The sequence below is a fragment of the Antechinus flavipes genome, chromosome 1, assembly GCF_016432865.1.
Source record: "Antechinus flavipes isolate AdamAnt ecotype Samford, QLD, Australia chromosome 1, AdamAnt_v2, whole genome shotgun sequence".
In the NCBI taxonomy this organism is placed as follows: Eukaryota; Metazoa; Chordata; class Mammalia; order Dasyuromorphia; family Dasyuridae; genus Antechinus; species Antechinus flavipes.
Genome location: NC_067398.1, coordinates 667,464,829 through 667,488,850, shown reverse-complemented (window position 1 = coordinate 667,488,850; position 24,022 = coordinate 667,464,829). Strand labels below are relative to the sequence as shown.

General features: G+C 34.6%; 1 protein-coding gene across 6 annotated transcripts in view; it reads left to right on the top strand.

Moving 5' to 3' along the window:
- EPS15L1 (epidermal growth factor receptor pathway substrate 15 like 1) overlaps window positions 1–24,022 on the top strand; it is a 115,395-nt gene that overhangs the window by 28,943 nt on the left and 62,430 nt on the right. For all 6 annotated transcript variants that reach the window (XM_051972077.1, XM_051972076.1, XM_051972075.1 and 3 more), the window contains exons 9-15: window positions 1,002–1,235; window positions 3,169–3,326; window positions 6,563–6,719; window positions 6,928–7,013; window positions 11,465–11,537; window positions 18,853–19,014; window positions 21,029–21,226. In XM_051972077.1, the coding sequence (XP_051828037.1) occupies window positions 1,002–1,235; window positions 3,169–3,326; window positions 6,563–6,719; window positions 6,928–7,013; window positions 11,465–11,537; window positions 18,853–19,014; window positions 21,029–21,226 (1,068 nt within the window). The remainder of the gene's footprint in view (window positions 1–1,001; window positions 1,236–3,168; window positions 3,327–6,562; window positions 6,720–6,927; window positions 7,014–11,464; window positions 11,538–18,852; window positions 19,015–21,028; window positions 21,227–24,022) is intronic.

Here is a 24,022-nt window from a genome sequence, read left to right as displayed (position 1 = left end):
GATCTGATCTGTCACCAGGATATTCTCTGATCCATTTTTGTTTGGCAGAACCTGTGAGAATTTTGTTTGCTAATACACAGCTTTTGAGATTCCATGGTTAAGGTCATAGTACACTGAGTCAATGGGAGGGGTGTCAATGGAGTTGGTCCCCTTGGGTGCAGTTACTTTATTATCAAAGTTTGGACTGTGTGCACATATCAAGACTTTTTTAAGATAACCTTCAATATCCTTGTGACATAGTAGGTTGGTTATTCATGCTGGCCAGGCATCTGATTGGTACATTGAAGGTTAAAAGAACTTGTAAGAAAAATATTCTTGAATTTGATCTTTAAAAAACCAACTTACATGAAGTATGCCCATTTTTGGCAGGTTCCATTTATTTATTTTTTTAGTTTGTGCTCATAGTACATAATATAAAAATAATTTGGCATAATAGAGAATCAGTCTTGATGGGTGGAAGTCCTGACAGTGACACATATTAGCTGTGTGATTCTAGATGTCAGTGTCCTATCAGCTATTTGTAAGTTATGGATGAGTTGCTGATCTAAGTCAGTGGCAAATGTTTTTACATGGGAAAATCCCAGAACCAAATTAAAAAAAAAAAAACAAAATCCAACCAAAGCATTGTCAAGATCCAAAATTTAATTGTTTTTACTGAGCAATCTTAAAGTTTATAATTTCAGTAATTTGGAAATTAGGAACTCATTTATGGAAATACTTTCAGGACATTGAGTGTTTCATATAGTATAAAAGTAGTCATTTTACTTTAGTGTCAAAATTCCAGCACTGGAGAATTAGTAAATATAGAAAGAAGTTATCCTTTAAATATTTTTGTTTACAGGAAAATGATCTTTAAATTTTAGTTTAGAAGGTTCCTTAAATTGAGGCTGTCAAAGAACCATAAATGTGGGAACTGCTGTCATTGCTGTTCCTTATGTTCTCTTTTGTCTTTCTCTTTGTTGATTGACTTTTATAGGTCTGTTATCATTTGTTACTTGCAGGCGATGCACCTAGTATATCGAGCCCTTGAGAAAGAACCAGTTCCATCTGTACTTCCCCCCTCACTTATACCACCTTCCAAAAGAAAAAAACCTGTTTTTCCTGGTGCTGTCCCTGTTCTTCCTGCAAGTCCCCCACCCAAAGATAGCCTCCGTTCAACTCCCTCCCATGGTAGTGTGAACAGTCTGAATAGCACGGGAAGCTTATCTCCCAAACATGGTGTAAAACAAACCCAGGTAGGTTTTTTCATTTCTAGGTGGTCTCCATGGGAAAGTACTTCCTCTCTGTATTTTTTCCCCTACTTATTATTCTGCCAAGTACAATTATCTTAATGTGTGGGTTGTCATAATTGGATGGTAGAAAAGGTGTTTTGTTTTGTTAACTAAAACATACAATTTTGGTGTATTTAAACACTGTCTCTAATTGCCAAAAGAACAGGCATCACATGTTAGAATAGACTTCCTAAAAATAGAAAGGGAAACTCATGCAACTATGCTTATTTCCTGTGCAAAATTTATCTACGTATATGTGTGCATAGATCTATACACAAAAATGCATATATATATATATACACACGTACATAAACATACATATATACACATATACATACAGACAATACATCGGTTAGGAGTATGCATATGCATATATACATATATAGACCTGCTAAATTTAGTTTTGTGTTCAGATTATATATATTATCATAAATATACATATGTACACAATATATACAGGTGCATGTTTATATGTCATATGTATGTATAACTCTACCTTGTCACACAAGCAAAAGAGATCTCTGTCACAGGCCCCTTCAGTGTGTGTGCAGTCTGTTGTTTGGAAAACTGGTTACTTCTAGGGATCTATCAATCCCCAATCCCTCTGCTGACTTTGTCTCCTATCTCTAAATGCCTCTTAGACATCCCAAACTGGATATTCTGTGTAAACTCACCATGTTCAAAAGTAAAACTCATTTTCTTTCCTTCCATACTTATTCCTTTTCCCCAACTTCTCTGCTGATTACCAGAGGTATTGCTATCCTCCTAATCATACAGACTTACAATCTAGGTGTCCCTTTCACTTGCCACATCTAGTCATTTATCAAGACTAGCCCTTTCTACTTTCATACCGTCTTTGGTTTGTCTCCTTCTCTCCTCTGACCCCACCACCACCCTGATACATCTTACACTTTGAGTACAGATATGACCATGTCATTGTCCCCTCACCTACTATCTTGGTTATTTTCTTCTGGTTCGTCTCCAGTTTATTAGAGTTTCTTCTACAGCCTAGAATTGAGCATCGTAATCAAAATGGGATTAGAGTACATGGTACAATGGGCCTGTCACATCTCCTATTTTCAGATACATACTTGTGGCTTGGAGCCAGAAAAACCTTAACTAAAATCTGGCCTCAGACACTTACCAAATCTCTGTTTTTCCTTATCTGTAAAATGAGGATGGTAATAGCACCTCTTTCCCAGGGATGTGAGGATCAAATGATGATAAAGTGCTTAGCATAGTGCCTGGCATGTATAAACACTATAGAATGTTAGTTTTTATAATAATCATTTAGCAACATGGCTTTACTTCTCCAATAAAAAAAAGTTGTGGATCCTCAGTGCACACACCTCACAAATAGTAGTTTTATTAATTACAAAATTCAGCATTTTATTTGGTGAGAGGATGGCAATGGTGATAGTGTTAAGGTATTGAAAATTCCAAGTAACTGACTTGGGAGTTCATTCTACTTAAAAAGTTACAACTAATCATTGAGAGTATAATTAGAATAAAGACAGATTTGGTCACCAGACCAAAACAAAAGCCTTGGAATAAAAAGAGAGCCATATATTTTAAAGACTTGTAAAAGGAAGGTCCTATCTACCTTAGGTTGTCATTGTTTAGAACCAGTTACTTCAAGAAATTTGCAAACTAGAATATTTAATGAAGTTTTATCATAAATCCTTAATAGATTCAATATAAAGGCACCTTGTGAAATCAATCATCATTGAAGAGAGCAATTTTGTCATTGGTGTTACTGTGTGAGACAAAATTCCAAAATGAATGGATTGTTGGTTTTAGCCAGTGTGTCATTTCTTATCTTTTGGTAATAAAAAGTGTGGATTCAGTGATCCTCTTAAAGATGACTCATTTTAAACTTTTTTTTTTTTTTTTTAAGCCAACAGTGAATTGGGTGGTACCAATGTCGGATAAAGTGAGATTTGATGAGATTTTCCTGAAAACTGATTTGGACATGGATGGTTATGTGAGTGGCCAGGAAGTGAAAGAAATATTTATTCACTCAGGTCTGACTCAGAGTCTTTTGGCACACATATGGTAAGAACTGAAAATCTCTTCAGAAATTTTTTTTTTTTGATTGAAACCTATTTTGGAGTTGGATGTGATTACTGAGAGAGTTAGGTGGGGGAAAAAAGGAAAGAAAAGGCAGTAGCCAATTACCTTAGATAAAATCAAGGAATAATTTAATAATATTTTTTATAGCTGCTACATGAAATTTTAGTGTAAGGGGACAAACTGTTCTTAGTTTTCTGCATAAAAGTTTATAGAAGCTAATGAACTATTTGAGAGTACCCCTTTACTTTTGAAATTACTCTCCACTCAACTCAAACTCAACAACCACAAACATCTGAAAATTTGGGTTTAGGTTGTAATTCTATACTGAGGTAAATTCGAATCCAAGTGAGAAAATTCTCAGGCTGTGATTATACGGTAGTGACATAATTTTTTTTTTTTTTTTTAAAGCAAATAGAGCAGAATTTAGACAAATAAGTATTTGCTTTCCTCAAGGTAATTCCCTTTGGAATTTGCTTCAGATCTGGTTATGCATGAGCTGTTACTTTATAGTCATACCTTTTTCTTGATTTTTGTTTTTTATCTTAATTGATATTCCAGTTCAATTATCTGTTCCATTTGTCTAATTCAGCCCCTTATTCACCCTAATAAAATGAGTTCTTTAAAAAAGGTTTACTCAGTACATATTTCCTCAAGTGGAATCCCAAATGTGATTTTTGAACTGTAGAAGTATCATTGGATAAACGAGCAGTTCATCAGGAGGCATCTATTGAGCACTTGATTTGTCTCAAACTGTATGTCAGGTGCTGAAGGTAGAAAGATTTGAAAAGTGAACTAATGTCTGCTTTCAAGGAGCTTACATTTTGGCAGTGGAATATTAATTCCTGAAAATGACTCTGGAGGCTATATTAAATATATTTTAGTTAACATTTGCTTTATACAGTCATACTGATCATCCTATGGGAAAATCTCTAACAGATTTCATTCAAAATATTTAATTCTAACAGGAATGGGTAATCATCCACCTCTCACTCCTAGCTAACCAGTGCTATCCCACTGTCTAATTATCTTGTTATATAGAGTCTTGTATACTTGTTGCCCTTATTTGAACTTCCTCTTGGTTCTCCCACTAGCTCAGAGCAGTCTACTCTGTACATCTTGCAGTGCTGCAATAGAGGCCTCTTGTTTTTTTTTTGTTTTGTTGTTTCATATAAAAAAACTTTAAGTGCCTAATTACCCAAATAGGTTGCTGAGATGTAGAAGTTTTTCCATTTGAGAATCTTAAAAAGAGAATGGATAATTTATCTTTTCCAGTTTGGAAATGGTTAGTCATAATTTCAGTTTTGTAGTATTTTATGGTTTATAGAATCTTTTCCTCTCAACACTCTGATGAGGTATAGCTAGTGCTGACACTAATATTTTGATTTTTTCAGATAAGGAACCAGATAAGGGGTTTTAAGTGATTTTTCCACAGTTACAGGACTAGTAGTGACACAGTTACAGATTATATACAGGATTTTTGACTTTTCAGTACAGTCTTCCTTTTGCTCTGTGTTGCCTTATTTACTGTTCAAGAACCCAGAGTGTAATGCCAGAGAAACTGAGGCAGGAGAGAGATTAGAGAGTTTTTAATATTTTATTAATGGGAGAGTAAGATTGACTGGACAGGACTCTCATCTCAAATTATCCAGTCAGACAGAGATAAAGATGTACTGGGACCAAGGAATCCATGTTGGTCCCAGGGCTGGAGGAGACTGTCATCCCAAAGAATCCAGCGTCCAGCATACAGCTGCCAGCTGCCAGCCTCCAGCAATGAATAGAGGAACCCCAACTTCTTAAATACCTTTTCTCTAAACAAAGGAAGGGGTAAGAAGTAAGGGAAAACCTCTATCAGGATGGGGAGGCCATAAATCCTAGAAAACCTAGAGACAGGATGTCTGAATACAAAGAAGTAAAGATATCAATGAGATATCTTAGAATATTTTAGAGGGATATTGTAAATCCTTGAGGACAGAAAAGAGTCAGGAGGTCTACTCTCTTGTTTATCTTGCTAATTTATAACCTTTGAACAAATAGTCCTCAGTCTTACTGGGTCAGAGGGGGATTTACAACTAAAGAGATTGAGACAGAACAGTTAAGGAAACTGAGACATGGGAAACTCGTACAGGGAGACTGAATCAGGACAGTTAAAGAGAACTGTGGCATAACAAGAGAACATATAGTTCAGTTTCTTAATGTTTCAGATGAGGGAACTGAGACCCAGAGAAGTCTTAGTGTTGAGAGACTGAGGCCAGGAGTGACTGGCCTCCCTAGTAGAGAAGTGCTAATTAGCATTGCTAAGTGGTTTGTGGGATGCTTTCATTCCCTTCATGATTGTATAAAACAGTGAATTTACATACAGTAAAGAGGACTGTTTCAGGTCCTCTCTCCTACAATGTAGGAGTTACCACTTCACAAAGATTTGTGACTCAGCTTGTTGATAATAACTTACTCATGTGGTTCTGTTTGGTATAGAAATTGATTGAATGAGAGTAGGGGTGCGGGGCAAGAAAACTTCCCTCCATAGTCAGATCAGATTTAAAGGAAGCTAGGTGGCATTGTTTATTTTTCATTTAAAAAGGAGATATTCAGAGGGATTTCTAAATGCACAGATACCTTTAGATGTGTTGTATAAATCGATAAAATTTATTAGTTTCATGCTTCATGAATGATATTCTATGATTAGAGTAGCTGTTAGGGATGGAAATTACTTTTTAAAAGTCTAATAAATGAATATTTGTTAAATATTCACGTGATATAGACAGGGCAGTACCCAGAACACGTGAGATGCTGCTTCCTTTATGTGTAGCCTATAATCTCTAAGCACCAGCCACTGGAGCTAGAGAAATAAACGTCCCCTCCTTGTATGTAATATTCTCTGCTTAAACAAAGACTCTCCTAAATAACCTGAGGTCTTTCAACATCAGGCTCACAATCACAAGTGATGATGGATTTTTGATTTCTTTCCCATAGTAGTGACATAATTAGACATTTTCAGTTAATAGAACCTTAGTCATAGCTTCTCAGTAGCAAGATAAGTAGAAATTGGGATGGGAAAAAAAGAAAATGGCTCATTTCATTCTTTTTGCTGTCATGGTAATCTTTGTGGAGGAGCTGGGTTTTTTCCAAAACACTGGAAGATTGGATTTTTATTTTATATTTATTAGTCATGTTGGATTGATCTATTTAATAAGTAATTGGTGTTTCCACATTTGTGACAGGGCCCTGGCGGATACAAGGCAGACGGGAAAGTTAAGCAAGGAGCAGTTTGCATTAGCCATGTATTTCATTCAGCAAAAGGTTCATAAAGGAATTGATCCTCCTCAGGTTTTGTCCTCTGACATGATTCCTCCCTCAGAAAGAAACACTCCTCTTCAGGTGAGTTTTCTCTTCAGGTGTAAGGGAGACCAGAAAGCACCTGAGCCACATGGGAATGGGGATAAATCCACTGGACATATTTCCTTTCTTCTGCTTTACTCTGTTAAAACTTGTGTTAGTGTGGGTGCTCCTCTGGGCATCAGTTAATCATAATATTCATTGACATTAAGAAATGATTACCTTATTGCATGTTTGGATTTTTTTCTAGGATAGTTCAAGTATTCTTGGATCAGGGGAATTCACAGGAGTAAAAGAACTTGATGATATCAGTCAGGAGATTGCTCAGCTGCAAAGGTATCTCATAAATTGCTTTTAGCATTTTCTCCCTAAAATGTCTCTAAAAGTTATACAAAATACATAGTAATTCCTTGGAAAGATCAAGGAAAAACTATATGTAAAAATGGAAAGTTGATGTTTCTGTTATGTCCTAATGAGTCACTAAATAAGTATTTATAACCATGTGCCATCTTTGGCCTATGACCTATTGCTGTGTGCTAATAGAGATTCAAAGGAAAAAGTGAAACCCTGGATTTCAGGGAACTTGCATTCTATTACCATAGACAAATACACATGATTAATCATCTAAAAAAGCAATAGGAACTGGGATAGGAGAAAGTCAGAAAAGGCTTCCTCTTGAAGGTGGTGCTTGAGCTAAGTCTTGGCATCAGGATATAAAGAAGAGAGAATGTATTAGAAACATAGGGAATGGCTAGTGCAAAAGTATTGAAGTGGGAGCTCTAGAGCATTATGTGTACAGAATAGCCAGCATACTGGTCTCTATTTCTGGATTCTAGAATAATGAAGAGGTTGGGATTAGGTGAAGAGCTTTAGATTCCAGACAAGAGAATTTATATTTTTTCTTAGTGGTAATAGAGAGCTACTTCAGTTTTGAGTAGGGAAGTGTTGTGGTTAGACCAGAACTTAAAGAAAGTCACTCTAATTGGTCTCTGAAGAACAGATTGGAGTAGGGAGAAAGTTGAAGCCAGGAGATCAGTGATGAGGCCGTGACAATTGTCTGGTAAAGAAGTGGTGAGGAGCTAAGCTTGGCTGATGAGTCAAGAGAAAGGGATATATATGAATGATGGTGTAGAGAGAAACAACATTTAGTTATTGATTGGACATGATGAAGGAAGGATAGTGAGGAGTTGAGGATGACCCTGGTGTTGCAAACCTGTGCTGGGAAGGATGCTGGGGAAAAAATAAGTATGAGTTCTGTTTAATTATTGACTCATTTAATGGATTTTTTCAGTGACATCTTTTACTTGAGAACATTTGATAGCCCTCACTTTGGTACACCAGATTCTCTCTGAGGCATGCTATATTTGCTTATAAATCTGTACCAGGTGTATGGCTGTGGATGAAACCTCTCACAGAAATCATGTTATTTTAAAAGTGTAGGGGATCTTAAAATTAACCTTCTAATTCTTATTTGAAAAATGGTGCACTCTTTTTTGCGGGGTAGAAGGTTGGGGTGAAAGCAATTGGGCTTTGCACCTTCTCACCATTGGCCCTTCTTCTCTTTACCTTCTAGGGTTAAACAGAACAAGTGATTTTATTTTCACATAATGACTCTTCAAATAGAACTTTTAAATGTTCTTTTTTCCAAATGTTCCATTTCTATTAAATGCCATTAACGTGAAGTATAACCTCCAGCTTATCAATGTCCTTCCTAAAATGTTACTCTTAGAATTACTACAATAGTCTACAAGTTACCTAACTAGGGCAGAGCTTAGTAGGACCGTCACTTTAAATACTTTTGGCTTCCATTCACACTGTTTCCATCTTCTACATCTTTAAATATAGATTAGAATGGGGATGTAGTGGATCCTTTATAAATAATTGTTGAGTGACTTATTGGGACATAGTATGGACACCCACTTTGCATTTTTACACATAGTTTTGTAAAAATTTTCTTAGACAACCTGTTGTCTATCCATGTCTCCTCAATCTTACACTTTTGAAATTGATTTTTTAAACTCAAGTATAAGATTTTACCTTTATTCCTGTTAAATTTTATCTTATTTGGCCAATTGTTTTAGCCAGTCAATATTTTTTTGGATTCTGACTCTGTCATCAAGTGGGTTAGCTCTCTCTCCCAGTTTGGGTTGTTTCCTTTATTTGATGCACCTGTGATCATTGCCCTTTATCTGAATCTGAAGTGATAAAATTGCTTAACAGTCTAGGACCAGGTTCAGGTTCCTAAGGTGCACCAGTGGAGAGACAATGGATGTGGAGGTGGAAGGGACATCTTGGAATGTCATATTGTCTTGTTATTTTACAAATAATGACTCCAAGACTCAGATAATTGAAATGACTTTTCCAAAATCACACAGGTGGTATGTGTCAGTGCTAAGGAAAACCAGAGCCTGGTTCCATCTCTCACATTCTTTTCACTTCATCGTGCCAATAATTCTTTTGTATCTCTCACATTCAGACAATTTCCAATCTTCCTCATTGTATGATGATTGTTTTTTAAGCTTTTTTCTAAAAGAGTATCAGGTGATAACAACAACAATAATAGTGGCATTTATATAGTGTTTTAAGTTGGCAAAGTTCTTTACATACTTTTTATTAAGTGTTTTGCTAAATTTATAGGAACAATTTTTTAGTACTCTCTTGATTTACCAGTTCAGTCAACCTGTCAAAAAAAGGAAAATAAATTAGTCTGGGATATGACTTACTCTTGATGAAGGCATTCTGTTTCTTCATGATTTGTTTCTTTTCCAAATGTTCAATAATCATTTAATAATATATACTAGAATTTTGCCAAAAATTGAAGTTAGACTTAATCGATTATTTCTCTAGTTGGCAGACTAAATTTTTTTCTTCCTTTTTTTGGAAATTGGGAATATTTACCTTTATCCAATCTTATGGTACCCTTCTATTCTTCATGATCTTTCACATGTTGAGAAGAGCTCAGTAAATTTTATTTTAGTTCTTGCAGTATTCGGGTATATGATTTCTTTTGGTCCAAGTGACTTGAACTCATCAATGGTAGCTAGCTTCTCTCTTACTATTTTCCTCTAATGTCTTTAGTATTAACTTCCCCCTCCCCTCTCCTCCCAGTTCCCTTCCCTCCCTGTACTTTCTAGTCTAATCATTCTCTTTGGAAGTAAATGCAAAGAATTGGGCATCTCTTTCTGTGATCTCTCTAGTCAGTTATCTCACTGACCTAAGAAGAAATCCTTTTTCTCTTTTGATCTTCCTCTTTTTCCCAATAATCTTTAAAGGGACTCCATCATCTGTCAACCTTCTATGGAGCCAAGTCATCATTTCTTGAATGATAAGCGGCTGAATCTTCTATACATATCTGGCTTCTTCCTTTTCAGGAAAAATCTTAACTTTTTTCTTAGCTCCAACTACTCAAAGGTCTTTGTTCTTTTTTTTCTTGTATGTGTTAACTTTTCTCACCCAATCTTTTTAATTTTTTTTTTCAAATTTTCAAATGTAAGCCTTTTTTGTTTGTTTGTTTGTTTTTCCTCCTTCCCTTTCTCCCTCCCTCTTTCCTGCCTTCCTTCCTTCCCTTCCTCCCTTCTTCTTTCCCTTTCTATTATTCTTTTTTTTTTTTAAAGGAGGTTTTCATCTTTCATGATACCTTAGAGAGGGAGAAGCATTCTTCCATTTCCTTTGCCTTTTTGTTTAGGGGGAGACCAGGCTGCCCTTTGAACGTAGATAACATCCACTTTGCTGTGCCAAAAATACAGACACCATTTACTCATTGCAGTTTGCAGCAAAATTCTTGCTTCTGTCCACTTTTCCTGGATGTGATATCCTTAGTCTTTTTCTTGTTCCCTGGCTTGTGGATGTTTTCATTCCTACATTGTCTTTCTCATCACCTTTTGAACATCTGTTAACCTAATAATAACACTGTTTTTTTTACCTTCTCTAATCTTTTCTTACTTATCCTGTCTTACTATCTTCATCTCTTTGAGTCCTTTTCATTGTTTAATTTTCCTCTCTTTGAGCTTAAAATTTTCTCCCTTCTTTCTTTTTAGATCTTTCTGCTTTCATCTTTTTTGAGTCTCTTTCCTCTTGTCTTTTTTCCTTCATCTTTCCTATTTTGAATTTTTCCTCTCTAAATTTAATCTCTGGTATTCTTCACTATTCCACTTACAGCTCTCCAAATAATTGTTACACTTTATTTTCTTTGTTAGTTTTTATACTTCTTTTGGCCTCACTGCCTTTCCCTCAACTGCATCTCTCTGGTGCTCATCAATATATTATTATTATTAATAGTTATGATGATGGTGATAATAATAATTAAAACTTTTATTGCACTTTAAGTGCTTTATATACTTAAGTCATTTGATTTTCACAGAAATACCTGTGAGATGGGTGCAGCTGTGATCTCCATTTGGGGAAACTAGAGCAAGGAGAAATTTAAGTGACTTGGCCAGGGTTACCCATCTAGTAAGTGTCTGAGGTTGGATTTGAACTTGGGTCTTCCTGACCATCTGTATTGTCCCACTCAAGACCTTTCTGACCTGGTTCTGACCAGTGGTATTTTACAAAGGAATTTTTCAGTACAGACAATAAGTATCAAGGAACGAGTGAAAGGTGTAGTGGCTAGTACTTTTGGTGTGGGCCATGATTGTGGGGAAATTTCATGGAAGAGGTAGAATCTAGGTTGAATTTTGTAGGATGGACAGGATATATGGGTAAACCAAGAGGACGAGGAAGAATCTCAGGATACCTCAATAAGTATGTGTTGCTTTACTGAGTCTGGGTGTGTGTTTTTCACTCAGAGAGAAGTATTCCTTGGAACAAGACATTCGAGAAAAGGAAGAAGCCATCAGGCAGAAAACTAGTGAAGTGCAGGTAAGAGCACCTGTGCCACTGCTGAACTGGAGAGAGTCTTTCACTGAGATTGATCCAATAAAATGATTAATTTGGGTTAATTAGTGGCAAGACCCGCTTACCCCATAATGCAGCTGTTTTACTCTCTAGGGGGTGTATACCCACACAGACATGTTTGTTCCCAGATGGGGCTTTGCCTCCAGAGTTATCCTGCTGGTATGACTCCCTCATAGAGCCCTCCTTCTGCCCACACATGTTTCTAGTAGTGTCATTCTGACTGAGCTTCATGCCGGTAGCCTGGTGATTTTGTCTGCCGCTAGGCCCCACAGCAGTTCTTTGGGACTTTTGTGTCACCTCAGCTGCTCCCTTTCTGCTCCTTGCCCTCATGGACTATGGCCCTCTGTGTGAGTGTGGTGGGGGCCAAGCAGATGGCACTTCTCAAAGGGCCCATTCTGGGATTTTTCTGGGTTTTGAGTGGCAAGGGATTTTAGAGGTGCTCTAGTCTTACTTGACATGTGACAGATAAAGAAACTGATGTAAGCTAAAGGATCTTCTAAGTTATAAGTGTCAAGACCAGTCTTCCCGGTTCTTTTGTGTATCCTGTCTCAGCTGCTTGGCTAATTTTTTTATCCTTCATATTTTTGATGCTGCCTTTCCCACATACTCGAATGTTCTCATCTATACAGAAAACATCAGGCCCTTTCATATCCCTCACTTATCCCATTCTTCCCCCTGAGATCTCTGTTTCCATTTACCTCTGCATTTTTTGCTGCCTATTCCTGGGGGAGGGACCCAGCTGGTAGTGCCTTCTCCCACAAGATTGTGGTCTCTGAGCTCCTTGAAGACAGGTTCTATCTTTTGTTCCCTCTTTTTGTCTCTAGCACTTAGCACAGTGCCTACTACCTACTAGGCACTTAATAAATAATTATTAACTGAGTGACTGTTTTCCACTTAAACTATGTATGTGTCTTCCACATGTCTTCTACCATTAGGATGAAAGGTCCTTTAGGGCAGGGACTGTTTCACTTTGTGTACTCATCATCTGGTGCAGGGCCTAGCACGTAGTAGGTACTGAATAAATACTTATTTATTGATTGATTGAGAGTTAGTGTGATATACTGGGTTGGAATGCTTATCCCTCATTGTCACTTCCAGTTTCTTCTCCTACCAGCATTACTCAGTAAACATATTTCTACTTTAATCATGTTGTGAAAGAAGAAACAGAACAAAAGGGAAAACCATGAAAAACAAAAACAAAAGTGAAAATAGTATGCTTCAACCTACATTCAGACTATAGTTTTTTCCTCTGGATGTGGGTAGCATTTTCTGTCATGCATCTTTTGGTATTATCTTGGATCATTGTGTTGCTGAAGAAGAGTAAAGCCAATAATAATTAGCTGATTATCACACAATGTTGCTATTACTATATACAATGTTTTTCTGGTTCTGCTTATTTTGAAAGTCTTTCCAGGTTTTTTGAAATCTGCCTATTCATCATTTTTTATTCCACAAAAGTATTCTGTTATAATTATTTACCACAGCTAGTTCAGCCATTCCCTAGTTTATGGATATTCTCTAAATTTCTAGTTCTTTGCCACCACAAAAAGTGCTGATATAAATATTTTTGCACATGTGGATCCCTTACCCTTTTTTAAGATCTCTTAGGGATACAGACTTAGTAGTGGTATTGTTGCATCTAAAGGTATGCACAGTTTACAGATCTATTTCTTCTTGACATCACTGGCTTAGAGCAGAAAGCCATAATATGTAAAAGATGCAGCTTGTGCTGTCTTGGGCTACTACTCTATTCACTTTGTCATGCCTTGCAGGGATGTGGATGGGCTGCTTGAGGTCTTTGACTATTGGGAAATAAGGGATTTGTTGATTCAGAGTGGGAACTCTGGGTTTCTTCCCAAAGGGATAGAAATGGAGAAAAGTATCACTGTATAGTCAAGGAGCAGCTTTGAGAATCAGCAGGAATGTTGGGGAGAATAATGCTGTTTGTTAGCCTTTTCCATTGAACTCTCTTGTATAGTTAATGTTCCATCATCAAGTCACAGATCCATTTTGGTTTATTCCCAGTGTAAGACCTTAATCTTGAAGTTCTTTTCTTTCTAAGAAGTTGAATTCCTCTTTTATATAACAGTCCTTCAAATCTTTGAATTGCTTTCCTTCTTCAAACCTTAATTTAATCATGGCTTCCAGATTTATATTTTTAAAACATTCATTATGTTATTTCTTAAGTTAGGTATTTTTTTTAAAGTCCCTATAATAATTATCTAATGTTTATTTAGTCTTCCAGTATTTCCTATTGTGAAGTTTCTTTCTAATCATTTTTCTCATTTTTTCATTTTTCATATTCCTCCCTAAACAAGTTCTCAGTGTCTAATATTATTTGGTTCCACAAGTATTTCTTTTTTATTTTTTAATGTTCCTTATGTTTATTTTTAATTTTTTAAAAAAGTTTTTATTTTCCCCAGTTACATGTAAAACAGCAAATTTTTTTTTGGGGGGGTGCTATACATGCAGAGTAATTTTTTTATACATTTCCAAATGAATTATATTGGGAGAGAAAAAAATCAGAACAAAAGAAAAAAACCATGAGGACAGAAAAGAAGAAAGAAAAAAATGAACATAGCATGTCTTGTTTTAAACATTCCGTCTCCATAGTTCTCTCTCTGGATGTGGATGGCATTTTCCATCCAAAGTTTATTGGGATTGCCTTGGATCACTGAACTGCTGAAGACCCAGTTCTGTCAAAGTTGATGATTACACAATTTTACTGTTGTGTACAATGTTTTCATGGTCCTGCTTGTTTCATTCAACATCAGTTTGTATAAATCTTATCAGGCCTTTCTAAAATTAGCTTGTTCATCATTTCTTATAGAACAATAGTATTCCATTAATTTCGTATACCATAACTTATTTAGACATTCCCCAATTATGGACATTTACTCATTTTTCAATTCTTTGCCACCACAAAAAGCTGTTACTAACATTTTTAGTAAAGATATTTTTCATCATTCATTTTTTTATAAGATTTTTAATTCCAAATACTTTTCCTTCCTTTATAATTTCCTTGGAATATAGACCCAGTTAGTGATGCTGCTGGATCAAAGGATATGCACAATTTTATAGACTTTTGGCCACAGTGCCAGATTGCACTCCACAATGGTTGGATCATTTCATAACTCCACCAACAATGCATTAGTCTCTCAGTTTTCCTGTTTTCCCTCCAACATTTATCATTATCTTTTCCTGTCATTTTAGTTAATCTGAGAGGGTTGAAGTGGTACCTCAGAATTGTTTTAATTTGCATTTCTCTAATCAAAAGTGTTATACAGTATTTTTTCATGTAATTATAGATGGCTTTAATTTCATCATCTGAGAATTGTCTGTTCATTTTGACTATTTATCAATTGGGGAATGACTTATACTCTTACAAATAGGACACAATTTTTAATATATTTTAGAAATGAGACCTTTATCAGATTTTTCCCCAACTTTGTATTTCCCTTTTAATCTTGTTTTTATTGATTTTGTTTATGCAAAAAATTTTTAATTTAATGTAATCACAGTTGTCTATTGTGCCTTTTATAATGTTCTCTAGTTCTTCTTTGGTCATAAATTCTTCCCTTTTCCAAAGATCTGATAGGTCAATTATCCGTTGTTCTCCTAATTTGTTTATGGTATCTCCTTTATGCCCAAATCATGCATCCATTTTGATGGATGTTTTTATGTTATTTTGGTTTGGGGTGTGAGATGTAGGTTTATGCTGATTTTCTGACATTATTTTCCAGTTTTCCCAGAAATTTTTATCAAATAGTGAGTTCTTATTCCAGAAGCTGGAGTTTGGGGGTTTATCAAATACTGGATTGCTATAGGCCTTGATTATTATGTCATATGTAGTTAATCTATTCCATTGATCCACCACTCTGTTTCTTAGTCAGTACCAAATTGTTTTGATGACTCTTACTTTATAATATAGTTTTAGGTCTGGTACTGCTAAGCTACCATCCTTTGTATTTTATTAATTTTTTTCATTAATTCCCTTGATATTCTTGATCTTTTGTTCTTCAAGGTAAATTTTGTTATTATTTTTTCTAATTCTATAAAATAATATTTTGGCAGTTTTATTGGTATGGCACTGAACAAGTAGACCAATTTAGGCAGAGTTATTATTTTTATTATATTAGCTTGGCCTAATCATGAATAACTCAACCTTGTTTTAATTTACATTTCTCTAATCAATAGTAATTTAGAACTTTCTTTAATGCCACTAAAGATGACTTTAATTTCTTCAACTGAAAATTATCTGTTCATATTCTTTGACCATTTATCAATTGGGGAATAGCTTGTATCCTTATAAATTTGAGTCAGTTCTCTATATAATTTAGAAATGAGGCCTTTATCAGAAACACTGGCTGTAAAAATTTTTCCCAGCTTTCTGCTTCCCTTCTAATCTTGGCTTCATTGGTTTTCTTTCTGCAAAGCCTTTTTAATTTAATGTAATCAAAGTTATCCATTTTGCATTTCATAATGTTTAGTTCTTTGGCCATAAATTTCTCCCATTTCCAAAGATCTGATATTATAGTAAACTATTTTTTGCTTTCCTAATGTGCTCACTCTTTATGACTAAATCATGGATCCATTTTCCATAAGTATTTCCAAGGTTTTTTGACCTGTTTATCATTTATTAATCAATCCTCTTCCTTTTTTGTTAGGAAGGGTTCATACTTCTATAGCTCCTAGGTATATTGTTTGGGTCCTGATTGACTCAGATTGAATGTAAATAGCTGTCATTTCTGCTTTGCCCAGAAACCTTGAGTGTCTTCCCCTCCCAAATCCATTCATTCATTTTTTTTTTTTTTTTTGAGGGGGGTACACTAGATGAAAGAGGAGATTCTTTGCTTCTACTGCTACCTATCCCTAATCACTGAATGGGTGCAGCCTCAGCTAAACTGAGAGCCGTTGAAGACCTTAGCTTAAAAAGGTCCAGGGCCATCTCCAGTCATCTTCACCTATGTCTGGCCACTGGACCCAAGTTGGAAAGTGAAGCTGGTGATCTGCACAGTCTTGCCTCACTGAAATCCAATTCATTTGCATGTTATGGTATCACATCCCTCATGTCTTGGTCCTTTTTGAGAAAGGACAAATAACAACAACAATAGGCTTTAACATAACATAACAGGTACAACATTTTGATAACAGGACTCTGTAAAAGTATTTTTCAAATGTGTTATGATAAATTTTTATAAGTTTTGAAGATACGCTTTAAGCTTGATAGTGTTGATTTTGATTGTTTTAATACATTCTTCCAATTCAGCTTTGATTTCAGAATGCCTGTCATTTTCTTGATGTAGTTATTTTAAATGGTACTTTTCTTATTATTCCCTGGATTATTTTATTATTATATATAAATGTTGTAGATTTTTGTGGGATTAATTCTGCTACTTTCTAAATTATAATCATTTTACTGATTCCCTTGAATTTTCTACATAAACTATCCTGTCATCAGCCAAAAGGGGTAATTTTGTGTCCTCTTTAGTTGTCTTCATGCTTGAATTTTATTGGTAGCATTTCTAGAACCATGTCAAATGATGGGAGGGAAAGGGGTCAGCCTTGTTGATTATTTCTCTATTTATAGGAAAAGCTTTTTATATTTTTCCATCATATATAATGTGAGTTTGGTTTTTAGATGGGTAATTTTTTTTAATCAGCTTAAGAAATTGTGCTTTTAGTTTTAGGATTTTTCAAGTTTTTAAGTACAAAAAAGTTTTGTACTTTGTCAAAGGCTTTTTTTATATCTACTGAGATAATCATACTTTTCATTCTCTACTTAAGGTATGTTGAATGAATTTTCAGGTTAGTAAACAGTCTAAAAACCCCATTTTCCTAACTGACCATGTCACTCTTACTAATCTCTTCACCTCCTTCAAGCTTGGTTCATATGCTGCCTTCTGAGAGAAACCTGTTCTGAGTTCCCAAATTTTTATTCATGACTTCTCCCTAGTATGCTGCATATTATTCCCATCATAATCAGTAAAATCATTTTGTGTAGATCTTATTTATTCATTTATTGTATTGCATCCTCTTCATATGTCTAGCTCCTGGGATGGGGAGTGGGAGGACAGTAAGAGACTGTCTTACTTTTCTTTTTATATACTTAAGATGGGGTCTGGCTTTAATAAATTACTTGACAGACATCTAGATCCTCCACAATCTGGGCTAAACCACCTTCTTTTACCTGTATAGACTTCACCCTAGTCTAAATAAACATAGTTTATTCCCTGTTCTAGGGAACACAAGAGAGTCAGTGTGTCAGCAGATCTCTCCTGTCTCCTTATGCCAATCTTGACTGAACCAGACTTACTGTGAGTTTTTCTGAAGTTCTCCATCAGGATTTGGTACTGTGCATTTTAAAGCTCTCTTTAGAGGAGCTTTTGTGGAGAAACTCATTGTACTATCTCCTGCTATTCTACCATTTTGGCTCTGCCTCCTAAATCCTCTTAATGCTAGTGCTGTCCTCTGAGATGAACTTCTGTCTACTTGCTTTCATTTTGTATGTACCTGATTGTTTATATGTTCTCACCTCTGTTATGATGTGAGCATATGTTTTTTGTTGTTGGGTTTTGGGTTTTTTTTTGTATCCCCAGTGTTTAGCATATAGTAAGTGCTTAATAGGTGGTTGTTGAATGTTCAAATGAGAGGAGAATGAAAGATGATGTCATCAACATAATAATACTTAACATTTGTATAGCTTTAATTTTTGTAAATTGTTTTACATATTGCTAGCTAATGGAATGAGAATGTGAAAAAGATTTTAGGAAGAAACTTTCTTCAAATACTAGCTGATAAACTATTGAACAGCCTTTCAACTGCTCTTTGTTTTGAAATATTTAGAGCTTTGGAAGTAGGTCAGTGGAGGAGAAATTATATTCTAGATTTTTTATTTTCTCTGTGGCTGAGGGATAAAGAAAAATAACAAAAAGTAAAAACGTCTGGATAATGGACTTTGTGGGTTAAATATATGTAAATCTTTCAGTTGACAATTTAAGGAATTTATAAATTTTATAAATATACTACTGCATCTATTATTTTCCTTTAGGCTATTAAGTTAATTTTTGGAGGCTAGCCCCATTCAATTCTACTTCTGTTAGATCCTTTGCTATAGGATTTCTGCTTTTGCTTTGAATATCAGACTTTACTCCACAAGTTTTCATGTTGGAAATTGTGCCCCGGTCATGGAAACATTAGCAAGATATTTCTGTGTAGATGAATAAAGAAGCCATTTCAAACTTGTTCACTCTGTAACAGATTATGATATTTTCCTTAGGAATTGCAGAATGACTTAGACAGAGAAACGAGTAATTTACAAGAATTAGAAGCTCAGAAACAAGATGCTCAAGATCGCCTTGATGAAATGGACCAGCAAAAAGCTAAACTTAAAGATATGCTAAATGATGTAAGGCAAAAATGCCAGGAAGAAACACAGATGGTGAGTGTTGGCTTGTTTTTGAAATTTTATGTCTCCCTGTTATAAGCTTAATTTTGTATTGGACTAGTTAAACCATTCTATTCTCAGTTACATACTGTATCCTTAAAACAAGGAGAAGGAAAAAGTTAAACTTCAAAAATTATTGATGTCAAAATATTTGAGTCTTCAGGTCCTTCTTTCATTCTGTTAGTGTAAGTATTACCTACACAGTACAGATCACAGGCCAGTCAGCATTATCTTATCTTTTTCCATATTTTCCCAAAAATCCTTCATAGAAAATTTTCCCAGAATACTGGAGAACTTTGTTTTAATCTTAGAATACCAGTTCAGAACTTGCGGATTTAATTTTTTGTTTCTCATTCTTGTAACATGATCAGCCTATATCTTTTTTTCTGATACATGTTTTTGATAGTATCTTTTATTGCAATATACAAAAACTTTATAAAAACATTAAATTTTTGTTACTTATTTTCATTCATATAAAGATATTTTATTCCCATTTATCATCACTGCACATCTTTATTGCTTTTATTGTAATTTTCTTCCTAAAAAAACAAAATCTCAATTCAGGTTTTACCTGAACCAGATTTGAGGATCATACAGAATTAGCAAATTAAAAAAAAAATTATCTACCAACATTTTTCCCCCTCTCAAAACTTTCTTTAAATGGTAATCTTTTGTTGTCTGTTCTAAAGTATAGTCTAACCTGGTATTCAAGCTTTAACTCTGGCATTCAATTCAGTTTGATAGGCATTTATTAAACTCCTACATGCAGAACTCTGTGCTGGATACTAGAAAGAGAAAATTTAAGTAAGAATTGAAGAATATATCACAAAAAATAACCATACTTTTTGAACCACTATCTATAATTCCATCCTAATATTGGGAATATATCATTTAAATCAGTGAATCTTAACATGGGAATCCCTAGACTTAAAATGTATTTTGATAACTTTCAATATAATTGATTTCCTTTTATAATCCTATGTATTTTGTTTCATGCATTTAAAAACATTATCCTGAAAAGAGTTCCATGATAACAGAAAAAAAGTGTAAGGATCTCTATTTGTATTGTTTAGATTCTTTGTGCTTTTTACCAGTTATGTGACTGGGGACAATTCACTTAACTTCATTGAACTTTTGCTTCCTGATTTGTAATATAGGAATAGTACCATCAGTATTATCTATCTGACCAAGGGTAGAATGAAGATAAAATGAGATGTCTGTCTATATGTAGATATACATATAAATAAATGAATGTGGTGAACTTTCTAAGCCTTACAACTATCATATAAATGTAAATAGTGAATTTATTATTATTTCATGGATAGTCATGTTACAATTACAAATGATACCTTTAAGAAATATAAAGTAATTTGGAAAGCCTAATATCTTGAAGGAAGCAAAACCCTAGGTGTGGTGATACATGCCTGTAATCCCTGTTAGATGAATCTAAGACTGGTGGATCTTTTGAGCTCAGGAGTTCTTAGCTGCAATAGAGTTAAATTGATTAACTGTCCACACTAAGTTCAGCATCAATATTGTGACACCTCAAGAGTTGGGGGCTAACATATTTCCTAAGGGACTCAGATCAGGTCAGCAACAAAAATAAGTCAAAGATCTATGCTGATCAGAAGTGGGATAGAACCTGTGAGCAGCACTCTGTTTTCAGTCTTAATAAAATAAGAAGATTTAGCCTTAAAAAAAATTAACCAAAAAAGAAAACAAAAAAAGAATAGCGTGCACAAGGAACACAACTAGGTAAAGAGAAAAAAAATACACAGATACAGAGATAAATGAACAGAGGATAGAAGAGGACAATAATAAACTATGATGAATACATTTTATATTAAAATTCATTTTAAAGTCAAAGACTTAGAAATATAAGTTTATTTTATTGTTTAAAATCTGCAAATTTTCCTTCTAGGTTTCAGTTCTTGTTTAAATAATATAAAAATTTTGCTTTAAAATGATTTCATTCAGCTCTTAGAAGTATATTATAATTTTTTTTCAGATTTCATCATTGAAAACTCAGATTCAGTCTCAGGAATCAGATTTAAAGTCACAGGAGGATGACCTGAATAGGGCCAAAACTGAATTGAACCGATTGCAACAAGAAGAAACCCAACTAGAGCAGAGTATCCAAGCAGGGAAAGTTCAGCTTGAAACAATAATTAAATCTTTGAAGTCAACACAAGAAGAAATTAATCAGGTACATTCACATAATTATACTTCACTCTATATAATTGCAAGGTGGTATTTTATATCAGAAAAAAGTAGTTATTGCTGACATCTGATTTTGAATTTGTGTCATTGAAGTGTGGTTGAAATGGCCCTGGATTTATATTTAAAGACTTAAATTTGAGTTGTAAGCCTTCCTTATTAACTAGAGAACTTTTGTTAATCTCTTGGAGTCTTAGTTCCCTTATTTAGCGTCCACCTTATAGGATGTTGAGGTTAAGTGAGGTAAAGTATGTGAAACATTTAAAAGATGATATAAATGTCAGCTATCACTTATAATCTATGTGACCTTAGGTATTAATAATCGACTTTTTTGGCTCTGTCTTGAGCCTTCTTTTAATTTTTCCTCCTGTTTTCTCACTTGGTAATTCCATCAGCTTCTACTTAGGTGGACAGTTGCAGCAGTCTCTTAATTGATTTCCTTACCATGACTCTTATTTTCTTCCTGGCCATTTTCCACTTAGCTGCCAAAGTGATTTTTATTTTTTTTCTTTTTAAAAATAATATCTTTTTATTTTTCAAAATACATGCAAAGATAGTTTTAAACATTTACTCTAGCAAAACTTGTGTTTTAAATTTTTCTACTTCTCCCTTTTCCCTCAAGTAGCAAGTAATCCATTATAGGTTAAATATGTGCAGTTCTATATATATTTCTACATTTATCATCTGCACAAGAAAAATCAGATCAAAAGGGGAAAAAAATGAGAAAGAAAAAACAAGAAACAACAACAACAATAAAAAGATGAATATACTATGTTGTGATCTAGATTCAGTCCTCATCGTCCTCTCTCTGGATACAGATGGCTCTTTTCATCACAAGGAATTGGCCTGAATCGTTTCAATGTTGAAAAGAACCAAGTCCATCACAATTGATCATCCCATAATCTTGTTGTTTCTGTGCACAATGTTCTTTTGGTTCTACACACTTCACTTAGCATCAGTTCATGCAAGTCTCTCTAGGCCTTTCTGAAGTCAGCTTGCTGATTGTTTGTTATAAAACAATAATATTCCATAATATTCATATACCATAACTTATCCAGCTATTCCCCAGCTGATGGGCATTCATTCAGTTTTCAGTTCCTTGCCACTACAAAAAAGGCTGATAAGTTTTGTACATGGGTTTGGGATTCAGGCCAATTCCAGCAGACTTGTGATGGAAGTGTTAGGCTCCTGCTCCTACTCCATTTATTTGTATTTATTTTTTGTATGTGTATTATATGGAATGTAAGCTCTTTGAGGACTAAGACCTTTATTTTTTTTTTCTTTGTATTCCTAGTGCCTAGCATATTCTAAGTAGTGAATAAATTCGTATTGATTCTGAAGAGATCTGAGAAATTATCTAGACCTGTCTTATCCTGATATGTTATGAAATTCCTTCTAGATCTCTCTAGCATATTGTTGTTTTTCAAATATCTGCCACACTATCCTTTGCTGGGGAGCTCAGTACTTAGGCAGCCTATTCTATTTTTAGCTATCTCTAATCATTAGGAAATGTCTGCTCACATTGATCTTTATGTTTTATTTTCCTTTCTATAATTTCAACCCCTTAATCCTGATTCTACTTTCTAGGTATTTATAGAAAAAGTCTATTCCCATGTCTTTATCTTTAAAATGAAAGAATATGCACATCAATTTGAAGGAGTCTTTAAGAAATGAATTATTTTGAACGAACTTTCAAATTTAGAAGAGCTACTCTTAGCTATTCATAAAAGGAGATATAACATAAGAAAGATGGTACTTTTAGTTCATTTTGGTCTCATTTTTAAATTTCTGACTGTATTGTGAATTTTTAGAATGAGCCTAGATTGTTAGTTTCCCTTAGATAGTTAAGGACAGACCTGACACTTAGTGATGTGTGATGCTTAAATATATTTAAGTCTTTTTGCCCCTTTTCATAGCTTTAGCTTGTCACAATTTCTTTTTCTCAGTGGCCTGAGCTAGGATCAGTAGTAGTAATTACAAGGAAACCTATTTTTTCTCAATGTAAGGAAGAACTTTCTAATAATTAGAATTATCCTACATTTGAATGGGCTGGTAGAAGTAGAGGGAGAATTTAGAGGAGAAGTATTTAGGCAAAGATTTAGCCACTTGTCATATACATTGTAGAGGGAATGATTTTTGAATCGGGTAAAAGCTGGACTACACATCCTGGTTTAGGGTTCCTATCCGTCCTCATAGTCTACATTTTAAGGATTTTTCATAAGTAGGTTGGCCTAGATTGGATGAACTCAACAATTTTTTCCTCAATAAGACTCCTACTTCATATGAAGAAGCTGTTAACATTTTGTTTTCTATGAAAAGACTTGTAAAAAGCATTACTGGCCTTTTCATTCCAAATAAAAGGTGTAATCAAACTCAACATTGGTGAGATGATTACTTACTTGACTCAGTTTTTACTTACATTCAAATTAATTTTTTTAGAGTACAGTTGAATTCAAGTAGTCCCAATTCCATTTTCCCCAAGTGATTCTAAGTGACAAAACCTGGTTATCATCATGGTATGGCGGTGACTCTAACTGGTCCTACCGGGACCTATTGGTCCTGGAAAAACTTTGAGAACTAGCCTAGTATGGATTTGTGTGTCTTTTGTCTAAGAACCAGCCACACCAAGCACAGCCAAAGGGCTGGCCACCAGGTGATTTTTACATTTGGCTGTACCTACTCAAGCAGCTGCCTACTAAAGAAAAGAGAAGTTATGATCTATATCAATTGAGTGAATACCCAGACAGATGAAATCATAGATTCTGAAACTATTACTTTCTAGTCT